Source organism: Dipodomys merriami, unplaced genomic scaffold (assembly GCF_024711535.1).
Source record: "Dipodomys merriami isolate MVZ:Mamm:240054 unplaced genomic scaffold, mDipMer1.0.p SCAF_48, whole genome shotgun sequence".
NCBI lineage: Eukaryota > Metazoa > Chordata > Mammalia > Rodentia > Heteromyidae > Dipodomys > Dipodomys merriami.
The window spans coordinates 3,417,344-3,438,555 of record NW_027206046.1 but is presented as its reverse complement, the minus strand read 5'-3'; the positions used below and the strand labels follow the sequence as shown (position 1 = coordinate 3,438,555).

Here is a 21,212-nt window from a genome sequence, read left to right as displayed (position 1 = left end):
TCTGGGCCTGGGCTCTATCCCTCAGCTCTTCAGCTCAAGGCTAGTGCTCTACCATTGAGCCACAGCACTTATATGGTGCTTAGAAATCAAACCCAGAACCTCATACATACAAGGCAAGTACTCTACCACTGAGCCACCTTTCCAACCCCATTTTTTTTTTTTTTTTTTTATCGGTTGTGGGACTTGAACTCTAGGCTTGGGTGCTGTCCCTGCGCTCTTCAGCTCAAGGCAAGCATTAGCTACAGTGCCACTTCCAGTTTTCTAATGATTTATTGGAGATAAGAGTCTCACGGACTTTCCTGCCAGGGCTGGCTTTGAACAGCGATCCTCAAATATCAGCCTCCTGAGTAGCTAGGATTGCAGGCGTGAGCCACCCGCACCCAGCCCCATTTTTAATGTTTTTTTTTTTTGTGTCCTGTTTATTAAAGGCTTTCTTGTTCTTAAATAGTCAAGATATTCTCCTATGTGTTTTCTGATAATTTACAAACTACCTGGAATTAAATTTTTGTTCAGGACATAGATTGGAAGTCAAGAACTTTTTTTCTTTCATTTTGTATTTTCACATCAATTTTAGGATCGGGTTGTAGTGATGGTTTGTATTTTGCTTTTTTTGTGTGGTACTAGGGTTTGAATTCAGGGCTTCACACTTGTTTTGCAAACCATAAAACATCTAGTATTTTATACCTGGAAATATGAACTAAGAAGGAAGAGAGTATATTTTCATTTTGTGAGGTAGCATATTTAAAAAAACAAGAGTTGTTTGATTCAGATTCTGAATGTGTAAGGTATATGACACTGAAACAAATTGTTCTGAGCTTTCATACTAATTTTTTTTTTTTTTTTTGTCAATCCTGGGGCTTGAACTCAGGCCCTGTGTGCTGTCTCTGAGCCTCTGTGTTCAGGGCTCACACTCTACCACTTGAGCCACAGCACTACTTCCAGCTTTTTCTGAGTAATTTATTGGAGATGAGTCTCACAGACTTTCCTACCTGGGCTGGCTTTGAAACACAATCCTCAGATCACAGCCTCCTGAGTAGCTAGGATTACAGGGGTAAGCCAACAGTACCCAGCTGGTTTTGTTTTGTTATGTTTTGTTTTTCTGGAGGGGGGGTCCGGTTGTGGGGCCTGAACTCTGGGCCTGGGCGCTGTCCCTCAGCTCTTCAGCTGAAGGCTAGCGTTCTACCACTTGAGCCACAGCGCCACTTCTGGCTTTTTTCTTTTTGCTTATGTGATGCTGAGGAATCGAACCCAGGGCCTCATGCATGCAAGACAAGTGCACTACCACTGAGCCAACTTCCCAGCCCCACCAGTATCCAGTTATGTGTGTGTGTTTTACCCCATACTCAACAATGTTAAAAGTAGTAAGAAGCCAGACACCAGTGACACATGCATACATACACACACACACACACACACACACACACACACACACACACACACACACACACACACACACACACACATAAATACGTTCATATATAGTGATGCTAGTACCCAGTAAATAATAGGTTTTTTCAGATATTTCTGATAAAAATAAAAAATTAAGGGGCTGGGAAGGTGGCTCAGTGGTAGAGTGCTTGCCTTGCATGCCTGAGGCCCTGGGTTTGATTCCTCAGCACCACATAAGCAAAAAGAAAAAAGCCAGAAGTGGCGCTGTGGCTCAAGTGGTAGAGCACTAGCCTTGAGCTGAAGAGCTGACCAAAAATAAATAAATAAATAAGGAAAAAGAAAAAAATAGGAAAAACAATTTGGCAGTCCATTAGCAAGTTCTATGGAAACAAGTCCAGTAGAAAAGAAAATATTTCAATGTAGTATTGGGGAAACCCACGCCAAATCATCCATTTGTATAGAAATATATAGAGATACATATATATTCAAGATTAAATTTGCATTAAAGGCAAAAAGCATTAAAAGGTCTATGTTTCTTTATAAAAACCATTCAACAAGCCAGGTGCTATTGGCTCAAACCTGTAATCCTAGCTACTCAGGAGGCTGAGATCTGAGGATTATGATTAAAAGCCAGCCTGGGCAGGAAAATGCATGAGATTCTTATCTCTAATTAAACACGAGAAAACCAAGAGTGGCACTGTGGCTCAAAGTGGTAGAGTGCTAGCCTTGAACAAAAAGATCTCAGGGACAGTGCCCAGGCCCTGGGTTCAATCCTCTAACAGACCAAAAAAGAAAACAAATTTCAACTTAATAAGTGGCTATCTTGCTGGGCGCCGGTGGCTCACACCTGTAATTCTAGGAGGCTGAGATCTGAAGGTTGTGGTTCAAAGCCAGTCTAAGCAGCAAGAAACTCTGTGAGACTCTATCTCCAATAAACCATCAGAAAACCAGAAGTGGTGCTGTGGCTCAGGTGGTAGAGTGCTAGCGTTTAGCTGAAGAGCTGAGGGACAGCACCCAGGCCCAGAGTATAAACCCTAAGATGGACCCAAAAAAAAAAACAAAAGTGACTATCTTCATTTCTCTGAGAAAAGTTTATAAGCATGAAAGTAAAGGAAGATGTTACACAGAAAGAAATTGTTAGATTTCATTATTAAGCCCATGTTATTAGCATACATTAGTTATACAAGGGAGATTTTGTTGTAACATTTCCACACATGTGTACAATGAATTCCATTCAGTCTCACCCCCAAAGAACATCTTAACTTTGCCCAAGGCTGGTTGTGTTTGCTTTCAAATGGCTTGAGATGACAAGAAATAACTATTCTGTCACAGTTTTGCCATGTGATACTAAATGGGGAACTTTGGTTACTAAGAATTGTGGGATAGTTTTGCTCATGTGCTTTGTATATAGCTTGTTTTTCAGGAAACTTTACTATAACTAAGCTATCCTCAAATAATGTGCCTTAGAAGATCCTTGTTAATTACACAATCAGTAAATGTCATATTTTTGAGAACCAAAGGAGCAACTTTGACTACATTACAGTGCTTAGTTTATTTCCACTCTTTCCTAAAAAGATGATTTGGCCTGGGGCAGGTGGCTCACACCTGTAATCCTAGCTACTCTGTATGCTGAGATCTGAGGATTGAGGGTGGAAGCCAGCCCAGGTAGGAAAGTGAGGCTCTTATCTCCAATTAACCACCAAAAAAAAAAAAAAGCTGAAGTGGTGCTATGGCTTAAGTGATAGAGTGTTAGCCTTGAGCAGAAAACCAGAACGGCACTGTGGCTCAAAGTGGAAGAATGCTAAACTTGAGTGAAAAGAACTCAGGGACAGCACCCAGGCCCTGAGTTCAAGCCCCCACAGCCAACATAAAACAAAAAAGCAGCTAGGCAAATCACAGCAGCTTTTCCTCAACTTGATTTTTTTTTTTTTTTTTGGTTGGTTCTAGGGCTTGAATTCAGGGCCTGTGTGCTTTCACTGAGCTCTCTTCACTCATGTTTACCATTCTTCCACTTTGAGCCACAGTGCACTTCTGGTTTTCTGGTGGTTAATTAGAGATTGGAGTTTCATGGGGAGTTCTTAGTCCAGTCTAGTTTCAAACTGTGATCTTCAGATCTCAGCCTCCTGAGTAGCTAAGTTTACAGGCATGAGCCATTGGTGTCCAGCTCAACCTGATTTTTTTTTGGGGGGGGGAGGGGGGTCGGGTCGTGGGGCCTGAACTCTGGGTCTGGGTGCTGTCCCTCAGCTCTTCAGCTCAAGGCTAGTGCTCTACCACTTGAGCCACAGCGCCACTTCCAGCATTTTTCTTTTTGCTTATGTGGTGCTGAGGAATCGAACCCAGGGCCTCAGGCATGCAAGGCAAGCACTGTACCACTGAGCCACCTTCCCAGCCCCATCAACCTGATTATTTTTGTAGGAAACTAGGAACTACAATGGGCACCTACTACTAGGAGGTTAGGCTGGAGCATTGACCATGGCTCAGCTCCTGCTTAATGTTGGTGTTTCCCAGCCAGATCCTCAACTGGCCTTGTAGAGAAAAGACTTAAGGCAGAAGGTGTCAGAGGACTATAAAAGGAGAACTTTTATCTAAGATAACCTAAAGGCTTGGCAGTGATAGCTGATAAAGAGTGCGTGGGTAGAGCGTTCTCACAGGTGTGTTCCACAGCCCCATGCTATAATTCTGTGTGAATTGCTTCCCTCTTGCAAGGCAGTAGAAGTTGTTTTCTTTCTGTCATATGTATCACCTTACTGTTTCCTTAACTGCTGTCACCACCTTCAGCCAACTCAGAGTACTAGAAATTCAGCTATTCAAAAGATTTATTTTTAAGTGAGGCAACCCATTCCCAGTTTACATTTTTCTCTCATTATTCTATATTAGCCAGAAGACTACACACTTAGGGGCTGGGAAGGTGGCTCAGTGGTAGAGCGCTTGCCTTGCATGCTTTAGGCCCTGGGTTCGATTCCTCAGCACCACATAAGCAAATAGAAAAAAGCCGGAAGTGGCACTATGGCTCAAGTGGTAGAGTGCTAGCCTTGAGCTGAAGAGCTGAGGTATAGCGCCCAAGCCCAGAGTTCAGGCCCCACGACCGGACCAAAAAAAAAAAAAAAGACTACACACTTACACAGAAAGTGCACTATCACTCTTCCAAGACTGAGTGACCAGCATGGTACACTACTTGGAAACCAGTGCTTCCATTTGGCTCCAGAGGCTAGTTGAACATGTGTCCATACTGCAATGATTTTATTTTAAAACTGTCGTTAGAAACTTCGTTGTCTTAGCCAGGCACTGGTGGCTCAAGCCTATAAATCCTAACTACTTATAAGACTGAGATCTGAGGATCACAAATTGGAAGTCAGCCAGGGTAGGAAAGTCCAGTTATCTCCAATTGACCACCAGAAAGTCAGAAATGGAGCTGTGGTTCAAGTGGTAGAGCATTAGCCTTGATTGAGCTCAGAACCATTAAAACAAAAACAAAAACCTGATAGTCTTGCAGACATACTAGCACACTACTCAGAGGGCTGAGGCAGAAGGATCTTGAGTTACAGGGCAGCCTGGATTACATGGCAAGACTTTATTAAAAAAAAAAAAAAGTTGCATGTGATAGTATCTGCCTATAATCCCAGCACTTTGGAGTTTGAGATAGGCTAATATTAGCTTCATAGTAAGATCCTGTCCCCAAATTTAAAAAACACCAACCAAAAGAAAACTATTTTAGGGCTGGGAAGGTGGCTCAGTGGTAAGAGTGCTTGCCTTGCATGCATGAGGCCCTGGGTTCGATTCCTCAGCACCACATAAGCAAAAAAAAAGCCAGAAGTGGCGCTGTGGTTCAAGTGGTAGAGTGCTAGCCTTGAGCTGAAGAGCTGAGGGACAGCACCTAGGCTCAGAGTTCAGGGCCCAAGACTGGCAAAAATAAATAAATAAAAGAGTCCCTTACTAGCCAGGCCCCCGTGTCATGCCTGTAATCCTAGCTACTCAGGAGGCTGAGATCTGAGGATCACAGTTCAAAGGAAAGTCTGTGGACTCCAATTACTGGAAATAATAAAACTGGAAGTGGTACTGGCTCAAAGTAGTAAAGTACTAGCTTTGAGCAAAAAAGTATAGGGACAGTGCCCAGACCCTGAGTTCAAGCTCCACAGCAGACCAAAAAACAAAAAAGAGCCCCTTATTTTCTTAGGCAAGCTAAAATATCCATTACCTACTTTATTCATCCTTATGATCTTCTGAATTAGTAGTGGTTAATGTAACCTGTTATAATATCATCTGTTTTATCTTAGAGCTTTTTCCTCTTTCCTTCATTCTATAAAATAAACTTTCTGGATGCAGAGAAATTCATTCAGTGTCACACTTCCATCTTTGATTTAGTAGGACTTTGTAGGTTTAGAAGCTACTAAGGTCTGCATTATTTATCTGTAAACTTAATATTTTAATAATGCCCAGAATTTCACACTCTACTAGACTGTTAGCCAGAGGGCTATAAAATTGGTAGCAGAGTCATCAAGGATTTATAAAAATTACCTCTTACTCTCCTGTTAACCTTTGAAGGACACTTGACATAGATGACCAAGTGGTTGCTTCAGCACCACCTAGAGGAAAAGTCTAGAAATATCTGAAATTTATGATGCCCTCAGTTCATTTCTCAGTCTCACTCTTCCTTACTTATGTTACACTCATCCAAAACACTTTAGGACTTACTAAATCATGTATTCTTCCTCTGACTGTAACACTCCATGACTACCACAGTAATGTAGCATTTACTTTGTTAGGGTTTTTTGTTTGTTTCGCTTTGTTTTTTTGTTTTGCCAGTCTTGGGGCTTGAACTCAGGACCAGGGCACTGTCCCTGAGCTTCTTTTGCTCAAGGCACTCTACCACTTGAACCAAAGCACCACTTCCGGCTTTTTCTGTTTATGTGGGACTGAGGAATCAAACCCAGGGCTTCATGCTTGCTAGGCAAACACTCTACCACTAAGCCACATTCCCAGCCCCTGGTTGATTGGTTTTGTGCTATTACTGGGACTTGAACTCTGGACCTTAAGCAGTCTCAGGGCTTGACAGTTCCAACTATTTTTCTGGTTAATTGGAGATAAGGGTCTCTCAGAAAGTTGGGAATGTGGCTTAATGGTAGAGTACTTGCCTAGCATGCATGAAGCCCTAGGTTGTTTGATTCCTCAGTATCACATAAACTGAAAAAGGCAGAAGTGGCACTGTGGCCCAAGTGGTAAGAGTGCTAGCATTGGTTTTATTTTTGTTTGTTTAGTTGGTTTGGGTTTTGAGATAGGGTACTACTGTGCTGCCCAGGCTGGCCTGGAACTCCAGTCTCAGTCAAGCATTCAGGACAAGTGTGCACCACTATACTTGACCAGTTGTTTATTGTCATCCTCATTTCTCATTCCCCAAATAGAATTAAATTTGAAGTTCAGTAACCACATTTCTTTTTTTTTTTTGGTGGTTGTTGTTTTTGTTTTGTATATCTAGTAGTGCTTGGTACAATGAATGGAGAATAATAATTTACTGATTTGCTAGCTAGTTGCATGAAAGTGATTTGGGGTAGATTAACCTGACAATTGTTTTCTAACTAGATTAACAGATCTAAAGACTTGGGTAACGGAGCACAATTCAAACTGTTGCAGTAGTCTGCAGGTGAGTTCATAAGAACTCAGATTCAAGTGTGTATAGTGGGAATGTAGAAATGAAGACATTATTCCAAGAGATTTTGGAGGCAGTGTGGAAAGGCTATGGTAGCTGGTTCTTACCTAAATGCTATGGAAAGCATTTACCTCCTTTTTCAACCCATATTCTTTTCCTGGTTATGCCAAAAGATTCCTGCTTCCTTTACAAGATCATCAGTTGCTTCTCTTCAGGATACAGAATTCTTGCAACGGAACATTCCAACTGGGCAAGCTGTTGGAAGGCAAAACAGATAGCAATAGAAGAACTGGCTAGTCCCCAACTTTCTGTCTCTCAGCATGTAGATAGCAACAATTTCGAGAACTTTTTTTTTTTAAAAAAGAAGCAGAAGTAAAACACTGCCTCTGTACTATACCTTTAGTTCCTCTCAGGAACCCTTTTCACTTATCTTAATAATTATTCAGCCGGGTGCTGGTGGCTCACACCTGTAATTGTAGCTACCCAGGAAGCTGAGATCTGAGGATCTCGGTTCAAAGCCAGCCCGGCAGGAAAGTTCATGAGACTCATATCTCCAATAAACCACCAGAAAACCAGAAGTGGCACTGTGGCTCAAGTGGTAGAGTGCTAGTCTTGAGCTAAAGAGCTCAGGGACAGCACCCAGGCCCAGAGTTCAAGCCCTACAACCAATAACCAAAAAAAAAAAAAAAATTAAGCTGGATGCCAGTTGCTCATACCTGTAATCCTAGTTACTCAGGAGGCTGAGATCTGAAGATCATGCTTCAAAGCCAGCCTGGGCAGGAAAGACCATGACACTCTTTTTTGGGGGTGGGGGAGGAGAGGGGGAGGCGATTGTGGGGCCTGAACTCTGGGCCTGGGCGCTGTCCCTCAGCTCTTCAGCTCAAGGCTAGCACTCTACCACTTGAGCCATAGCGCCACTTCTGCCTTTTTCTGCTTATGTGGTACTAAGGAATTGAACCCAGGGCCTCATGCATGCAAAGCAACCACTCTACCACTGAGCCACCTTCCCAGCCCCTTCATGAGACTTTTATCTCCAATTAACCACCAGAAAACTGGAAGTGGTAGAGCACTAGCCTTGAGCTGAAGAACTCAGGGACTGCACCCAGACCCAGAGTTCAAGCCCCACAACTGACCCCCAAAAAAGAATACCAGCCATGAACAACAAGCTGAGCAAGAGCTTGAGTCACTGAGTTCAAGCTCTAGAACTGGTCTGCACCCCTCAACCTCCCCCACCCCCCCTGCAAATAAAATTACTGAGTGCTGATGGACTCCCGCAATCGGTAGGATGAGACGAGGTATCATGAGTTTGAGGTCAGCATGTGCTACAAAGTGTGACCCTCTTTCAAAAAAGCAACAACAACAAAAGTTGAGGACTTAAAAGAGATTTTGTTTATATCATTTGATAATAGTAGGTTGTTAATATAGATTATTAATATTTGCAATTAAAACTGAGACTTAAAATAGATATGCATTGTCATCTGAAATAATAATTTACTGGACATAATGGCTCATATCTCTAATCCCAACTTATCTGGAGGTAGAGACCAGGAGGATCCATTGTTCAAGTCAACCCAAACAAAAGGTTAGCGAGACACCTACTCACCCAGTAAAAAGCTGGGAATGGTGTTGTATGACTACCATATTGTACTAGGAGGTAGAATAAATAGGAGGATCAGAGTCTAGGCCCAATCATACAAGACCTAGTTGAAAAAAAAAAGCTATGAAGACTGGAGGTATGACTCAAGTGGTAAAGCATCTGCTTAGGAATGCATAAGGTCCTGAGTTTAACTCCTAGAATGAATTATCAGTTAATTAACAAGTAATAATGAATCTTCTACATATTAAGGTTTTTCATTAAAAATTACCTTTAAAACAATATTTAATGAAAAGTATGCTTTTTTGTTTTGTCTTTATTTATTTATTTTTTTGTTTTTGCCAGTCCTGGGTCTTGAACTTAGGGCCTGGGCACCGTTCCTGAGCTTCTTTTTGCTCAAGGCTAGCACGCTACCATTTGAGCCACAGCACCACTTCTGGCTTTTTCTGTTTATATGCTACTGAGGGCTTCATACATGCAAGCCAAGCACTCTACCACTAAGCCATGTTCCCAGACCCTTGTCTTACATTTTTGGAAAAAAAAATTTATTTCATGTTTGGCTAAATATGCTCTCTTCCTTGTTTCCCTACCCTTATTGCTTTCAGTGAGATTTCTTATGCCATCTTCATACATTCACAATGCATTTAATATTGTTCATATAATTTAATTCTTTTTTTTGGGGGGGGGTCCGGTCGTGGGGCCTGAACTCTGGACCTGGGTGCTGTCCCTCACTCAGCTCTTCAGCTTACGGCTAGCGCTCTACCATTTGAGCCACAGCGCCACTTCCATCTTTTTTTTTCTTTTTGCTTATGTGGTGCTGAGGAATCGAACCCAGGGCCTCATGCATACAAGGCAAGCGCTCTACCACTGAGCCACCTTCCCAGCCCCTAATTTAATATTATTTTACTCTCCATCCCCCAGATAATCTTTGAGGGGAGGGAGCATGTATGTGTGCATACATGCTTCTTTATTTTTCTTTTTGGCCAGTCCTGGGGCTTGAACTCAGGGCTTGGGCACTGTCCCTGTGCTTCTTTTTGCTCAAGGTTAATGCTCTACCAGTTGAGCTACAGCACCACTTCTGGCTTTTTCTGAATGGTTTATTGGAGATAAGAGTCTCACTGTCTTTTCTGTCTGGGCTGTCTTTAAACTGCGATCCTCAGATCTCAGCCTCCTGAGTAGCTAGGATTACAGGCATGGAGCTACCAGCACCCCGCTCAACATATGTCTTTGAAGTCTAGAGTATGTAAATAAGCAAAAACATTCAGTAGTTTGTTTTTGGGGCTTATCTTTTCTCAGTTGATGTGTTGATCTTCATCTCTGTCCACTTTCTTACAAATTGTATAGTCTTTTTTTTTTTCTGTATAACTAACATTCCATGTTTTTTTGTTGTTTTGTTTTTTTTGTTTTTTGGGTCCAGTCGTGGGGCCTGAACTCTGGGCCTGGGCACTGTCCCTCAGCTCTTCAGCTCAAGGCTAGCGCTCTACCACTTGAGCCATAGCGCCACTTCCGGCTTTTTTTTTTCTGCTTATGTGGTGCACTCTACCACTGAGCCACCTTCTCAGCCCCATACAGAGATATCTTTTATGTTGATTTATACTTCTTTGGATATATGGCTGAAAGTGGTGTGGCAGGGTCATCTATTTTTAGTTTTTAAAGGAACCTCCAAACTAATTTCCATAGTGGTTGCACACATGCCTATTGGTAGAAGGCCTCAGGTTTAAGCCTTTTGGGCCTCCCCATAGGACTTATATATCCTCACAACATGGCAGCTGGCTTATCCAAGAGAGAAAACAAGGAGCCCACCATAGTACATTTTACCATTTAGTCTCAGAAGTCACGCGTCATTGAGCCATGTGTGACAGTGCATACCTGCAACCTCACAACTCAGTTTGTGGGAGGAATATTGCAAGTCTGAGCATGCTAGGCAAATGATGCAAAATTGAAAAGGTAAAATGTTTTGTGCAAAGAAGTGATACACTATGATGTAGGTGTTTTATGTTTGTTTGTGTTGTGTGCCAGTCCTGGGGCTGAACTCAGAGCCTGAGTGCTATCCCACCTACACTCCCAGCTTTTTTGTGTTTAATTGGAGATAAGGGTCTGGTGGATTTTCCTGCCTGGGCTGGCTTCAAACTGTGATCCTCAGATCTCAGCCTCCTAAGTAGCTAGGACTATAGGGGTGAGTCACCAGTGCCCAGAATAACTGAGGCTTTGACAGGATCTTTCTAGGTCCTATGTTAAAAAGAGATCAGAAAGGAATAATGATGGAAGCAATTTACAGAGTAGTTAGACAGGTTGGGAGTGTAAGTCACCAGGATTTGGATGACTGTTAGATGTAGGTTATGATAGTATGAGAGGAGTCATATAAAACTCCAAGGAAGTGCAAGTGGTAGAGTGCTAGCCTTGAGCTAAAGAGCTGAGGGACAGCGCCCAGGCCCAGAGTCGAAGACCCACAACCAAAAACAAAACAAAACAAAAACTCCAAGATTCTTGAACAACTAGAAAGATGGAAATGTCATCACCTGAAATAGGGAAAGACTCAGACTTGTGGTTAGACTAAAAAGGAAGATAGCTATTAGGAGCTTAAGTCACGTTAAGTTTAAGATCTCTCCTTTGGCACCAAATGAAAATGTCACGTTTGCAGTTGAATATTTAAGTCTGGGGCTTGAAGGAAAGGTTGGGGCTGAAAATGGAAGCTTGAGTCACTAGCTGAACATGAAATAACAGCAAAAACACTGAGGAGTAACTTAGACAAAGACAGGAAAACCAGGACAGAATGGAAGCCAAGTGAAGGAAGTATTCCAAAGACAGGGATTAGCTCAGAACGAATGCACAAAACTCCAGAGAGAAAGTGGGTGCTTGCAAAGAATACAACTGAGGCAAAATTTACTCTTCTGACTATAGTGGCTTGGGTCAGTCTTGACTACACTAATGTGCTGGTATTGTGATCCATCCTTTGAAGCAAAGGAGGACTGGTTTTGGATTGGAATTGCTCCTGCTACTTGGGAGTATTGCATTGCTGCCTTATTAAAAAAAAAAAAAAAAAAAGGAAAAGGAAGAGAAGGAAGGAAGGAAAGGAAAGAAAGAAGGAACGAAAGAAAGATGCTACTCAGGAGGCTGAGATCTGAGGATCATGGTTCAAAGCCAGCCCAGGCAGGGAAGTCTGTGAGACTCTTCAATAAACCACTAGAAAACCAGAAGAGCGGCAGTGGCTCAAGTGGTAGAGCACTAGCCTTGAGCTGAAGAGCTCAAGGACAGCGTCCAGGCCCAGAGTTCAAGCCCCATGACCGACCCAAAAAAAAAAAAAAAAAAAGATGGAGAGAGAGAGACCTCTTTATCCTGCCTCAAAATTGACCACTTTTTTTTTTTTTTTTGTGGTAGTGGTGGTGGTCGTTGTCATGGGGCTTGAACTCGGCTTGGCACTGTCCCTGCCCTCTTCAGCTCAGTGAGCACTCTACCCCTTGAGCCACAGCACTACTTCCAGTTTCCTGGTGGTTAACTGGAGATAAGAGTCTCATGGACTTTCCTGACCACGATGGCTTTGAACCACAACCCTCCGCTCTCAGCCTCCCGTGTAGCTAGGATTACAGGCGTGAGCCACTGGTGCCCAGCAGAACTGACCGCTTTTAAGAAGAGAGAAGTGGTGCTGGGAAGGTGGCTCAGTGGTAGAGCGCTTGCCTTGCATGCCTGAGGCCCTGGGTTCGATTCCTCAGCACCACATAAGCAAAAAAAGAAAAAAAGCCGGAAGTGGCGCTGTGGCTCAAGTGGTAGACACAGCGCTCGGGCCCAGAGTTCAGGCCCCACGACCGGACCAAAACAAAAAAAAAAAAGAGAGAAGTAAGACCCTCTATAGTGGTCTGTGTCTGTAATCCTGGCACTTGGGAGGCTGTCAGTTGTAGAGCACTTGCCTAATATATGACAGTGACTTCAATTCCCCGTACCACAAAAGAAAGGGAGGTGGGGAGAGATAATACTCCAACAATAAACCTTGATAATGATTGATGACATTTTGTCTAGGATCTTGGTAAAGATAATCACTACCTAGAGAAGCACTATTTATTACTATTACAGTATTTTAAGCAGTATTGTTATCTCCAAACATTCTAAAGGCTTTCCTTATTACAAATACTAGAAGAAATAAGCTTTCCACAGAGAGGACCTACTTTTCTTCAGCTGACTTGTTGCCCTTAAGCTAGCTTCTAATAGAGAAAACAGGTCTGTTAAGTTTGTTATTTTTCTGCTTTCCTTTCCTGTCCTGTTCTTCTCCTCGCTGTCTCATTTGAGAACCTTGTAGGAAGTGTTACACTTCAACAAAATGTGTTTCCTCTGACATTTAAACATGCCTCCATTTTGTCTTTCCATATTAGAATTATTCCTCTTCTTCTCTCCCACTTCCAACACTCTGACTTGATTTTGCTTTAGTTCATTCGTTGTTGCTCAAGTTTACAGATTATGCCAGAGGAAGAAGCCACATTTATAAACATGTGCGCCTGCCCACCTGTTTCAAGAGCAGCAGTAACATTCATCTTCTAATTGTGTGCAGCTTTCTACGTACAGCTGTGCCCATCCACCCTTGTAAATGATGTGCCTATCTCCCGAGTCTTACTTTGTCTAGAATAAATGGCTACTGTTCCTGTTTAATTTGGTTGTTAGTAAGCAGAGCAGCCCATCATGAGGAGGGATGGGGGAAGATCCAGTTAACTTCACTTTTCTAATAGCCAGAGAAAATTTAGCCTAATTGCTTTTCTTAGGAGACATACTATTTCCTTAAGGTGCCAGGGGCTTAAAAGAAATAAGGGTGTGTGTGCACGCGCATGTACTTGCACTTGCACATGTGTGTGCATGTGCATGCACCAATACTGGGGCTTGAGCTCAGGATCTAGATTTTCTTTTTGCCAGTCTTAGGGCTTGAACTGAGGGCCTGGACACTGTCTCTGAGCTTCTTTTTGCTCAAGGCTAGCACTCTACCACTTGAGTCACAGTGCCACTTGCAGCATTTGCTATATATGTTGTACTGAGTAACCAATCAAACCCAGGGCTTCGTGCATGCTAGGCAAGCACTCTACCACTAAGCCACATTCCCAGCCCTAACAGCTCCGTTTCTTTTTGCTGTTTCATTGGTGGTAAGAGTCCCAGATCTCAGCTGAGTAGCTAGCATTACAGGTGTGGACCACCACCCCACCCTCTGCAATCCTTCAGAGTGCTTAAATGAAGAATAGCTTGTCAGAGGCCAACAGGGTTTGTCTCATATCTGTGTCCTCTTATTTTCCAGGGATGTTGGTGGTCAACGTGACGTGGAGAAATAAAACATATGTAGGTACACTTCTTGACTGCACACGACATGATTGGGCACCCCCAAGGTGAGCACTTAGAGCTATCTGGTTTTATAGTAGTCGGTCTACTACTCTATTCAGTTGATTCTTATGCCTTTCTACTGCCAGAGCTGCACATCCACCTTTTACAGACATAATGTAGAGACAAGAGAAGGCACTATATTCATCTGGCATTTTAAAAATATCAATGAGCTGGGAGTTGGTGATTCAACACCTGTAATCCTAGCTGAGGATTCTGAGGACTGAGATCTGAGGACTGAGGTTCAAAGCCAGACCAGGCAGGAATGTCTGTGAGACTCTTAGCTCCAAGGAAACCACCAGAAAACTAGAAGTGGCGCTGGTATAGTACTTGCCTTGAGCTGAAGAGCTCAGGGACAGTGCCCAGGCCGCGTTTAAGCCCCACAACCGAAAAGAAAGAAAGAAAGAAAGAAAGAAAGAAAGAAAGAAAGAAAGAAGGAAGGAAGGAAGGAAGGAAGGAAGGAAGGAAGGAAGGAAGGAAGGAAAGATCATTGAATTGTACATTTAAATGTTTCCTGGGAGGATTACAGGATAAGAAGAAATCCTTTCTAAGCTCATGTCTAGCTTTTTCCTGTAGTCATCTCAAGACTAAAACCTTAAAATCGTAACTATGTCTGAACAAGCTGGGGATATGACTCAGGTAATAGAGCATCTTCTTTGCAAATGTGAAGCCTTGGGTTCAAACCCCTCATCCGCCCAAAAAGAGAACTTTAAGCGTGAACGAATATGCATTGCTGATGTTTTTTGTTTTTTGTCTGTATGTCCTGGGACCTGTATTCAGGGCCTGGGCTCTGTCCCTGAAATTTTTTGTTCAAGGCTAGCACTCTACCAACTTGAACTACAGCTCTACTTTCAACTTTTTGGTAGTTAATTGGAGATAAACATTTTGATGGACTTCCCTGCCTAGCCTGGCTTTGAACCTCAATCCTCAGATCTTGCCCAGCATGTATGAGGCCCTGGTTTAGATCCTCTGATTACTGTTGACTGTATCTGATATTTAGGACTTATTTAGGGAGCTCTTAATTGGATGGCTGGATACTTTGTTCTATCTATTCTACTTTTGTAGTAAAATGTGCAGGGGGGGAAATACAGCTAGATTCTAGTCAGACATTGCCATGAGTCAACAGTTGTGACCATGAGCACTTGTTTAGTATACCTGGCTTCAATCTCCTTGAAGAAGCTTTTGTTTTTGTTTTTGTTTTTTTGTATGCTTTGCTCCCCATATGCTCTACCACTTGAGCCACAACTCCAGCCCTTCCTATGATAATCTTTCATCTTTTCTCAGGTTGGGAACTCAGAGTTTATACCTATAATCTTAACTACTCAGGAGGCTGAGGGAAGCCCAAGTAGAAACGTTTGAGAAGCCCTATGTCAAAAATAACTACCAGAGGGCTGGGAAGGTGGCTCAGTGGTAGAGTGCTTGCCTTGCATGCCTGAGGCCCTGGGTTCGATTCCTCAGCACCACATAAGCAAAAAAAGAAAAAAGCCTGAAGTGGCGCTGTGGCTCAAGTGGTAGAGTGCTAGCCTTGAACTGAAGAGCTGAGGGACAGCACCCAGGCCCAGAGTTCAGGCCCCACGACCGGACCCAAAAAAAAAAAAAAAAAAAAAAAAAACTACCAGAAGCCAGGAACCAGTGGCACATGCCTGTAATCCTGGCTACTCAGGAGGCTGAGATCTGAGGATCACAGTTCAAAGCCAGCCAGGGCAGGAAAAAAATGAGCGACTCTTTTTTTTTTTTTTTTGGTTGGTTGTGAGGCTTAAACTCTAGGCCTGGGCGCTGTCCCTGAGCTCTTTTAAGTTCAAGGCTAGCGCTCTACCACTTGAGCCACAGTGCCATTTCCGGCCTCTTCTGTTTATGTAGTGCTGAGGAATCGAACCCAGGGCCTCATGCATGTGAGGCAAGCACTCTACCGCTGAGCCACCTTCCCAACCCCAAGTCTGTGAGACTCTTATTGCCAGTTAACCACTAGAAAACTAGAAGTGTTACTGTGGCTCAAGTGGTAGAGTGTTTGCCTTGAGCTAAAGAGCCCAGGGACAGGCCCAGAGTTCAAGCAAAAAAGGCCTGGAGGCATGATTCAAGTAATATAAGAACACACCAAACATGAGGCCTTGAGTTGAAACTCTAGTACACCAAAACAAAATAAAATGCAAATTAAGTCTTGTCTGAATCTGTGATTGTGGTTGCATGTATGAATTGTAGGTCTGGGGGTATGGCTCAGCTGGTAGAATGCTGTTTTGGTTTTTTTGTTGTTGTTGTTTTGGTTTTGGTTTGTTTAATTTTTATCATGCACAAGGCCCTACGTTCAGTTCTCCAATAATATAAAGTAGAACAAAATCTGGAGCCAGTGGCTCACGCCTGTAATCCTAGATACGCAGGACGCTGAGACCTGTGGATTGCATTTCAAAGCCAGCCCAAGCAGGAAAATCCATGACTCTAACCTCCAGTAAACCACAAAGTCTGGTAGTGGAGCTTTGGTTTAAGTGGTAGAGCACTAGCCTTGAACAAAAAAGCTTAGGGACAGCATCCAGGCCCAGAGTTCAAGCCCCAGGACCGGGGTAGGGGGAATGGGGGAGGTAAAAAAAGGGAGGATGAAAGGAAGAGAAAGTGGGGGGGGAGAATGGGAAAGAAAGATAAGGGAAGGGAAGGAATGGAATGCAGGGCTGGGTGCATTATTTCACACCTGTAATTCCAGCTATTCAGGAAGTGGAGATCTGGAAGATTGTGGTTCGTGGACAGCTCGGGCAAAAAGTTAGTGGGAGCACCATCTCCACAAATAAACCAGACATGGTGGTTCACATCTGGAATCTCAGCTACTCAGGAGGTATAGGTAGAAGATAATAGTCCAAGGCCAGCCCAGACAAAAACCCAAGACCCTTGCATCTGAATAATAACTAATGCAAAAAGGGTATAGCTCAGCTGGTTTAAAGATGCTTTCTCGTAATATCCTATTGTGTTTGTCCTTTGCCAAGGTTCTGTGACTCGCCCACCAGTGACTTAGAAATGCGCAATGGTCGAGGAAGAGGCAAGCGGATGCGTCCCAACAGTAACACCCCTGTCAATGAGGCCACCGCAGCCTCTGACAGCAAAGGGACCACCAGCAGCAGCAAAACCCGAGCAGGAGCCAATAGCAAAGGCCGTCGGGGCAGCCAGAATTCTTCGGAGCATCGCCCACCTGCCAGCAACACCTCCGACGATGTCAAGGCCAGCCCTTCCTCAGCTAATAAGAGGAAAAATAAACCCCTTTCAGACATGGAGCTGAATTCTAGCTCAGAGGACTCCAAAGGGAGCAAGCGTGTGCGCACAAATTCCATGGGCTCGGCCACTGGTCCCCTCCCTGGGACCAAGGTGGAGCCCACTGTTCTGGACAGAAATTGTCCATCCCCAGTCCTGATCGACTGTCCCCACCCAAACTGCAACAAGAAGTACAAGCACATCAACGGACTTAAGTACCACCAAGCTCACGCACACACAGATGATGACAGCAAGCCAGAAGCAGATGGCGACAGTGAGTATGGAGAGGAGCCGGGCCTCCACGCAGACCTTGGCAGCTGCAATGGTGCATCTGTCTCCCAGAAAGGATCCTTGTCCCCTGCCCGCTCAGCCACCCCCAAAGTGCGGCTCATTGAGCCTCATAGCCCTTCCCCTTCCAGCAAATTCAGCACAAAAGGCCTCTGTAAGAAAAAGTTGAGCGGGGAAGGAGACACAGACCTTGGCGCCTTGTCCAATGATGGCTCTGACGATGGCCCCTCCGTAATGGACGAAACTAGCAATGATGCCTTTGAGTCTTTGGAAAGAAAGAGTCTGGAAAAAGAAAAATGTAAAAAACCGTCTAGTTTGAAACCTGAAAAGATTCCTTCCAAGAGCTTAAAGTCAGCCCGGCCCATTGCCCCCGCCATCCCACCCCAGCAAATCTATACCTTCCAGACGGCCACCTTCACAGCTGCCAGCCCCGGCTCCTCCTCTGGCTTGACCACCACCGTGGTCCAAGCCATGCCCAACAGTCCCCAGCTGAAGCCCATTCAGCCCAAGCCCACGGTCATGGGGGAGCCCTTCACCGTCAACCCTGCTCTGACACCCGCGAAGGACAAGAAAAAGAAAGACAAAAAAAAGAAGGAGTCAACGAAAGAACTCGAAAGCCCGCTGACCCCTGGGAAGGTGTGTCGAGCAGAAGAAGGCAAAAGCCCCTACAGGGAATCGTCCGGAGACGGGATTAAAATGGAGGGGCTCCTGAATGGCTCCTCAGACCCCCACCAGAGCCGACTGGCCAGCATCAAGGCTGAGGCAGATAAGATCTACAGCTTCACGGACAATGCCCCCAGCCCTTCGATCGGAGGCAGCAGCCGCCTAGATAGCGGGACCCCGACCCAGCCCCTGACACCCTTACATGTGGTGACCCAGAATGGAGCCGAGGCCAGCTCGGTGAAAACCAACAGCCCCGCCTACTCTGACATCTCCGATGCTGGGGAAGATGGGGAGGGCAAGCTGGACAGCGTCAAATCCAAGGACCCTGAACAGCTGGTTAAGGAAGGGGCTAAGAAAACACTTTTCCCCCCTCAGCCACAGAGCAAAGACTCGCCCTATTACCAAGGCTTTGAGAGTTACTACTCTCCAAGTTATGCACAGTCCAGCCCTGGCGCTCTGAACTCTGGCAGCCAGGCAGGAGTCGAGAGCCAGGCCTTAAAGACAAAAAAGGATGAGGAGCCTGAAAGCATAGAGGGGAAAGTGAAGAGCGATGCCTGCGAGGACAAAAAGTCGGAGCTGAGCAGCTCCAGTCAGCAGCCATCTGTCATCCAGCAGCGCCCCAACATGTACATGCAATCCCTGTACTATAACCAGTATGCCTACGTGCCCCCATACGGCTACAGCGACCAGAGTTACCACACCCACCTCCTGAGCACGAGCTCCGCCTACCGGCAGCAGTATGAGGAGCAGCAGAAACGCCAGAACTTGGAGCAGCAGCCGCGGGGGCTGGACAAGAAGGCAGACTTGGGCCTGAAGGAGCGAGAGGCAGCGCTCAAGGAAGAGTGGAAGCAAAAGCCGTCAATCCCACCAACTCTCACCAAGGCCCCTAGCCTTACAGACCTGGTGAAGTCAGGACCCAGCAAGGCCAAAGAGCCAGGGGCTGACCCTGCTAAGTCAGTCATCATTCCCAAGTTAGATGACTCTTCCAAACTGCCCAGCCAGGCCCCGGAAGGTCTTAAAGTGAAGCTCAGCGAAACTAGCCACCTAAGCAAGGAGTCCTCCGAAGCTAAGACAGGCACTGAGTGCGGTCGTCAGGCTGAGGTGGATCCAATACTCTGGTACCGACAGGTAACTGTTACTTTGGGAGGGCCTGAAAATACTGTCTGATAAACTGTCTCCCCCAACAATCAGGGCTGTCCTCATGTAGGAGACCCAAGGAATTAACATTAATAGGATAGTTTTATAATTTTAGGAGTTCTTCACCTTTGTGAACTTCTTTAAAAAGTTTTTGCCAGGCCAGGCGCTGGTGGTTCACGCCTGTCATCCTAGCTCCTCAGGAGGCTGAGATCTGAGGATCGCAGTTCAAAGCCAGCCCAGGCAGGAAAAGTCACTTATCTCCAATAAACCACTAGAAAACCAGAAGTGGCACTGTGGCTCAAGCAGTAGAGCACTCACCTTGACCTGAAGAGTGCAAGGACAGCGCCCAAGCCCAGAGTTCAAGCCTCACAACTAACCCCCCCCCCAAAAAAAAAGAGTTTTAGCCAGGCATGGGTGGCTCATACCTGTAATTTCTAGCTCCTTAAAAGTTTGAGATGCAAAGGAACACCATTCAAAGCCAGCTAATGCAGAAAAGTCCATGAGACTACATCTCCAAAATAACCAGTGAAAAGCTGGGCTGGAGATGTAGCTGAAGTGGTAGAGCACCAGCCAAATGAGCAAACACAAGACCCTGAGTTTAAACTTCAGTACAGGGTGGGGTGGTGCAGGGGTGGGGGGCCCAGGGGAACAAAGGAGGGGGAAAAAAAACAATTTTACTTCATAAAGCTATTTTTCTAGCCAGGTGTTGGTGGCTCACACCTGTATTCCTAGCTACTCAGGAGGCTGAAACCTAAAGATCACAATTGGAAGCCAGACAGGCCAGGAAAATCCATGACATGTATCTCCAGCTAACTACCAAAAAGTTAGAGTTGGAACTGTGGCTTGAGTGGTAGAGTGCTAGTTTTGAGTAGGGGAAGAAAAAAACCCACCAAACTCAGGACACCCAGGCCCTGGTTCAAGCCCCAGCACTGGCACCAAATTTTTTTTTTTTAAGTTACATACAAAAAAGGCTCAGATGAGCCAGACACTAATAGTTTACACCTGTAATCCTAACTAATTAAGAGGATGAGATCTGAGGAATGAAACTAACCTAGGCAAGAAAGTCCATGAGACTCTGATTTTCAGTTAACCACCAAAATGCCCAACATGGAGGTATGTCAGGTGATAGAACACACACACACACACAAAAAGCTCAGAGTGCCCAGGCCCTGAGTTCAAGTCCTAGTACTAGCACACAAAAAAAAGATGCCCAGATAAGTTAGCTTAATTTGTCTAAGATTTGTTTTTTGTTTGTTTGTTTGTTTTTGGGTACGGTCGTGGGGCCTGAACTCTGGGCCTGGGCGCTGTCCTTCAGCTCTTCAGCCCAAGGCTAGCGCTCTACCACGTGAGCCACAGCACCACTTCCGGCTTTTTTCTTTTTGCTTATGTGGTGCTGAGGAATCGAACCCAGGACCTCCTGCATGCAAGGCAAGCGCTCTACCACTGAGCCACCTTCCCAGCTCCAATTTGTCTAAGATTTGTTGAGACTTCACTAGCAGATCCAGCCAGAACTCCAGTATCTTGATTCCAAGTCCATTCCATTCTCATTTGGGTCCTACGCAATGAATTAGTGGTGATTGCTCAGTTCTTTAAAGTGGATCAAAGTACACTATTCAGTTACTGAGTCCCTTTGAAAAGGATTTTATAGTTCTTGTTAGAACCTCTACAACATCTTGTTCTGCTCCTGGGACTTTGTCCTCCCTTCTCATTTGATGCCACAGTCAAAGCCCGCCTATGACCCAGCAGCAGTGATCACGCTCCACCCCCTCGGCTTGCTCTGAAGAAGCAACTGGAAGGAGGCAATTCTCCAAGTCCAGCAGGCGTTGCCCCAGAATGCTTGTTCTCACCCAGAGAACATCCATGATTTTTTTTTTTTGGTCTGCTACGGACCCTGAGCTTTTGTGCTCCAGACTAGCA

At 44.8% G+C, this 21,212-nt stretch overlaps 1 protein-coding gene across 3 annotated transcripts in view; it reads left to right on the top strand.

Moving 5' to 3' along the window:
• Positions 1 to 21,212, top strand: part of Znf609 (zinc finger protein 609) — a 165,958-nt gene that overhangs the window by 135,617 nt on the left and 9,129 nt on the right. For 2 of the 3 annotated variants that reach the window (XM_069995178.1, XM_069995179.1), the window contains exons 4-5: positions 13,897 to 13,984; positions 16,946 to 19,286. In XM_069995178.1, coding sequence (XP_069851279.1) covers positions 13,897 to 13,984; positions 16,946 to 19,286 — 2,429 coding nt within the window. Of the gene's footprint in view, positions 1 to 13,896; positions 13,985 to 16,945; positions 19,332 to 21,212 lie in introns of those variants that run through there. The other variant, XM_069995180.1, reaches the window with a different exon arrangement.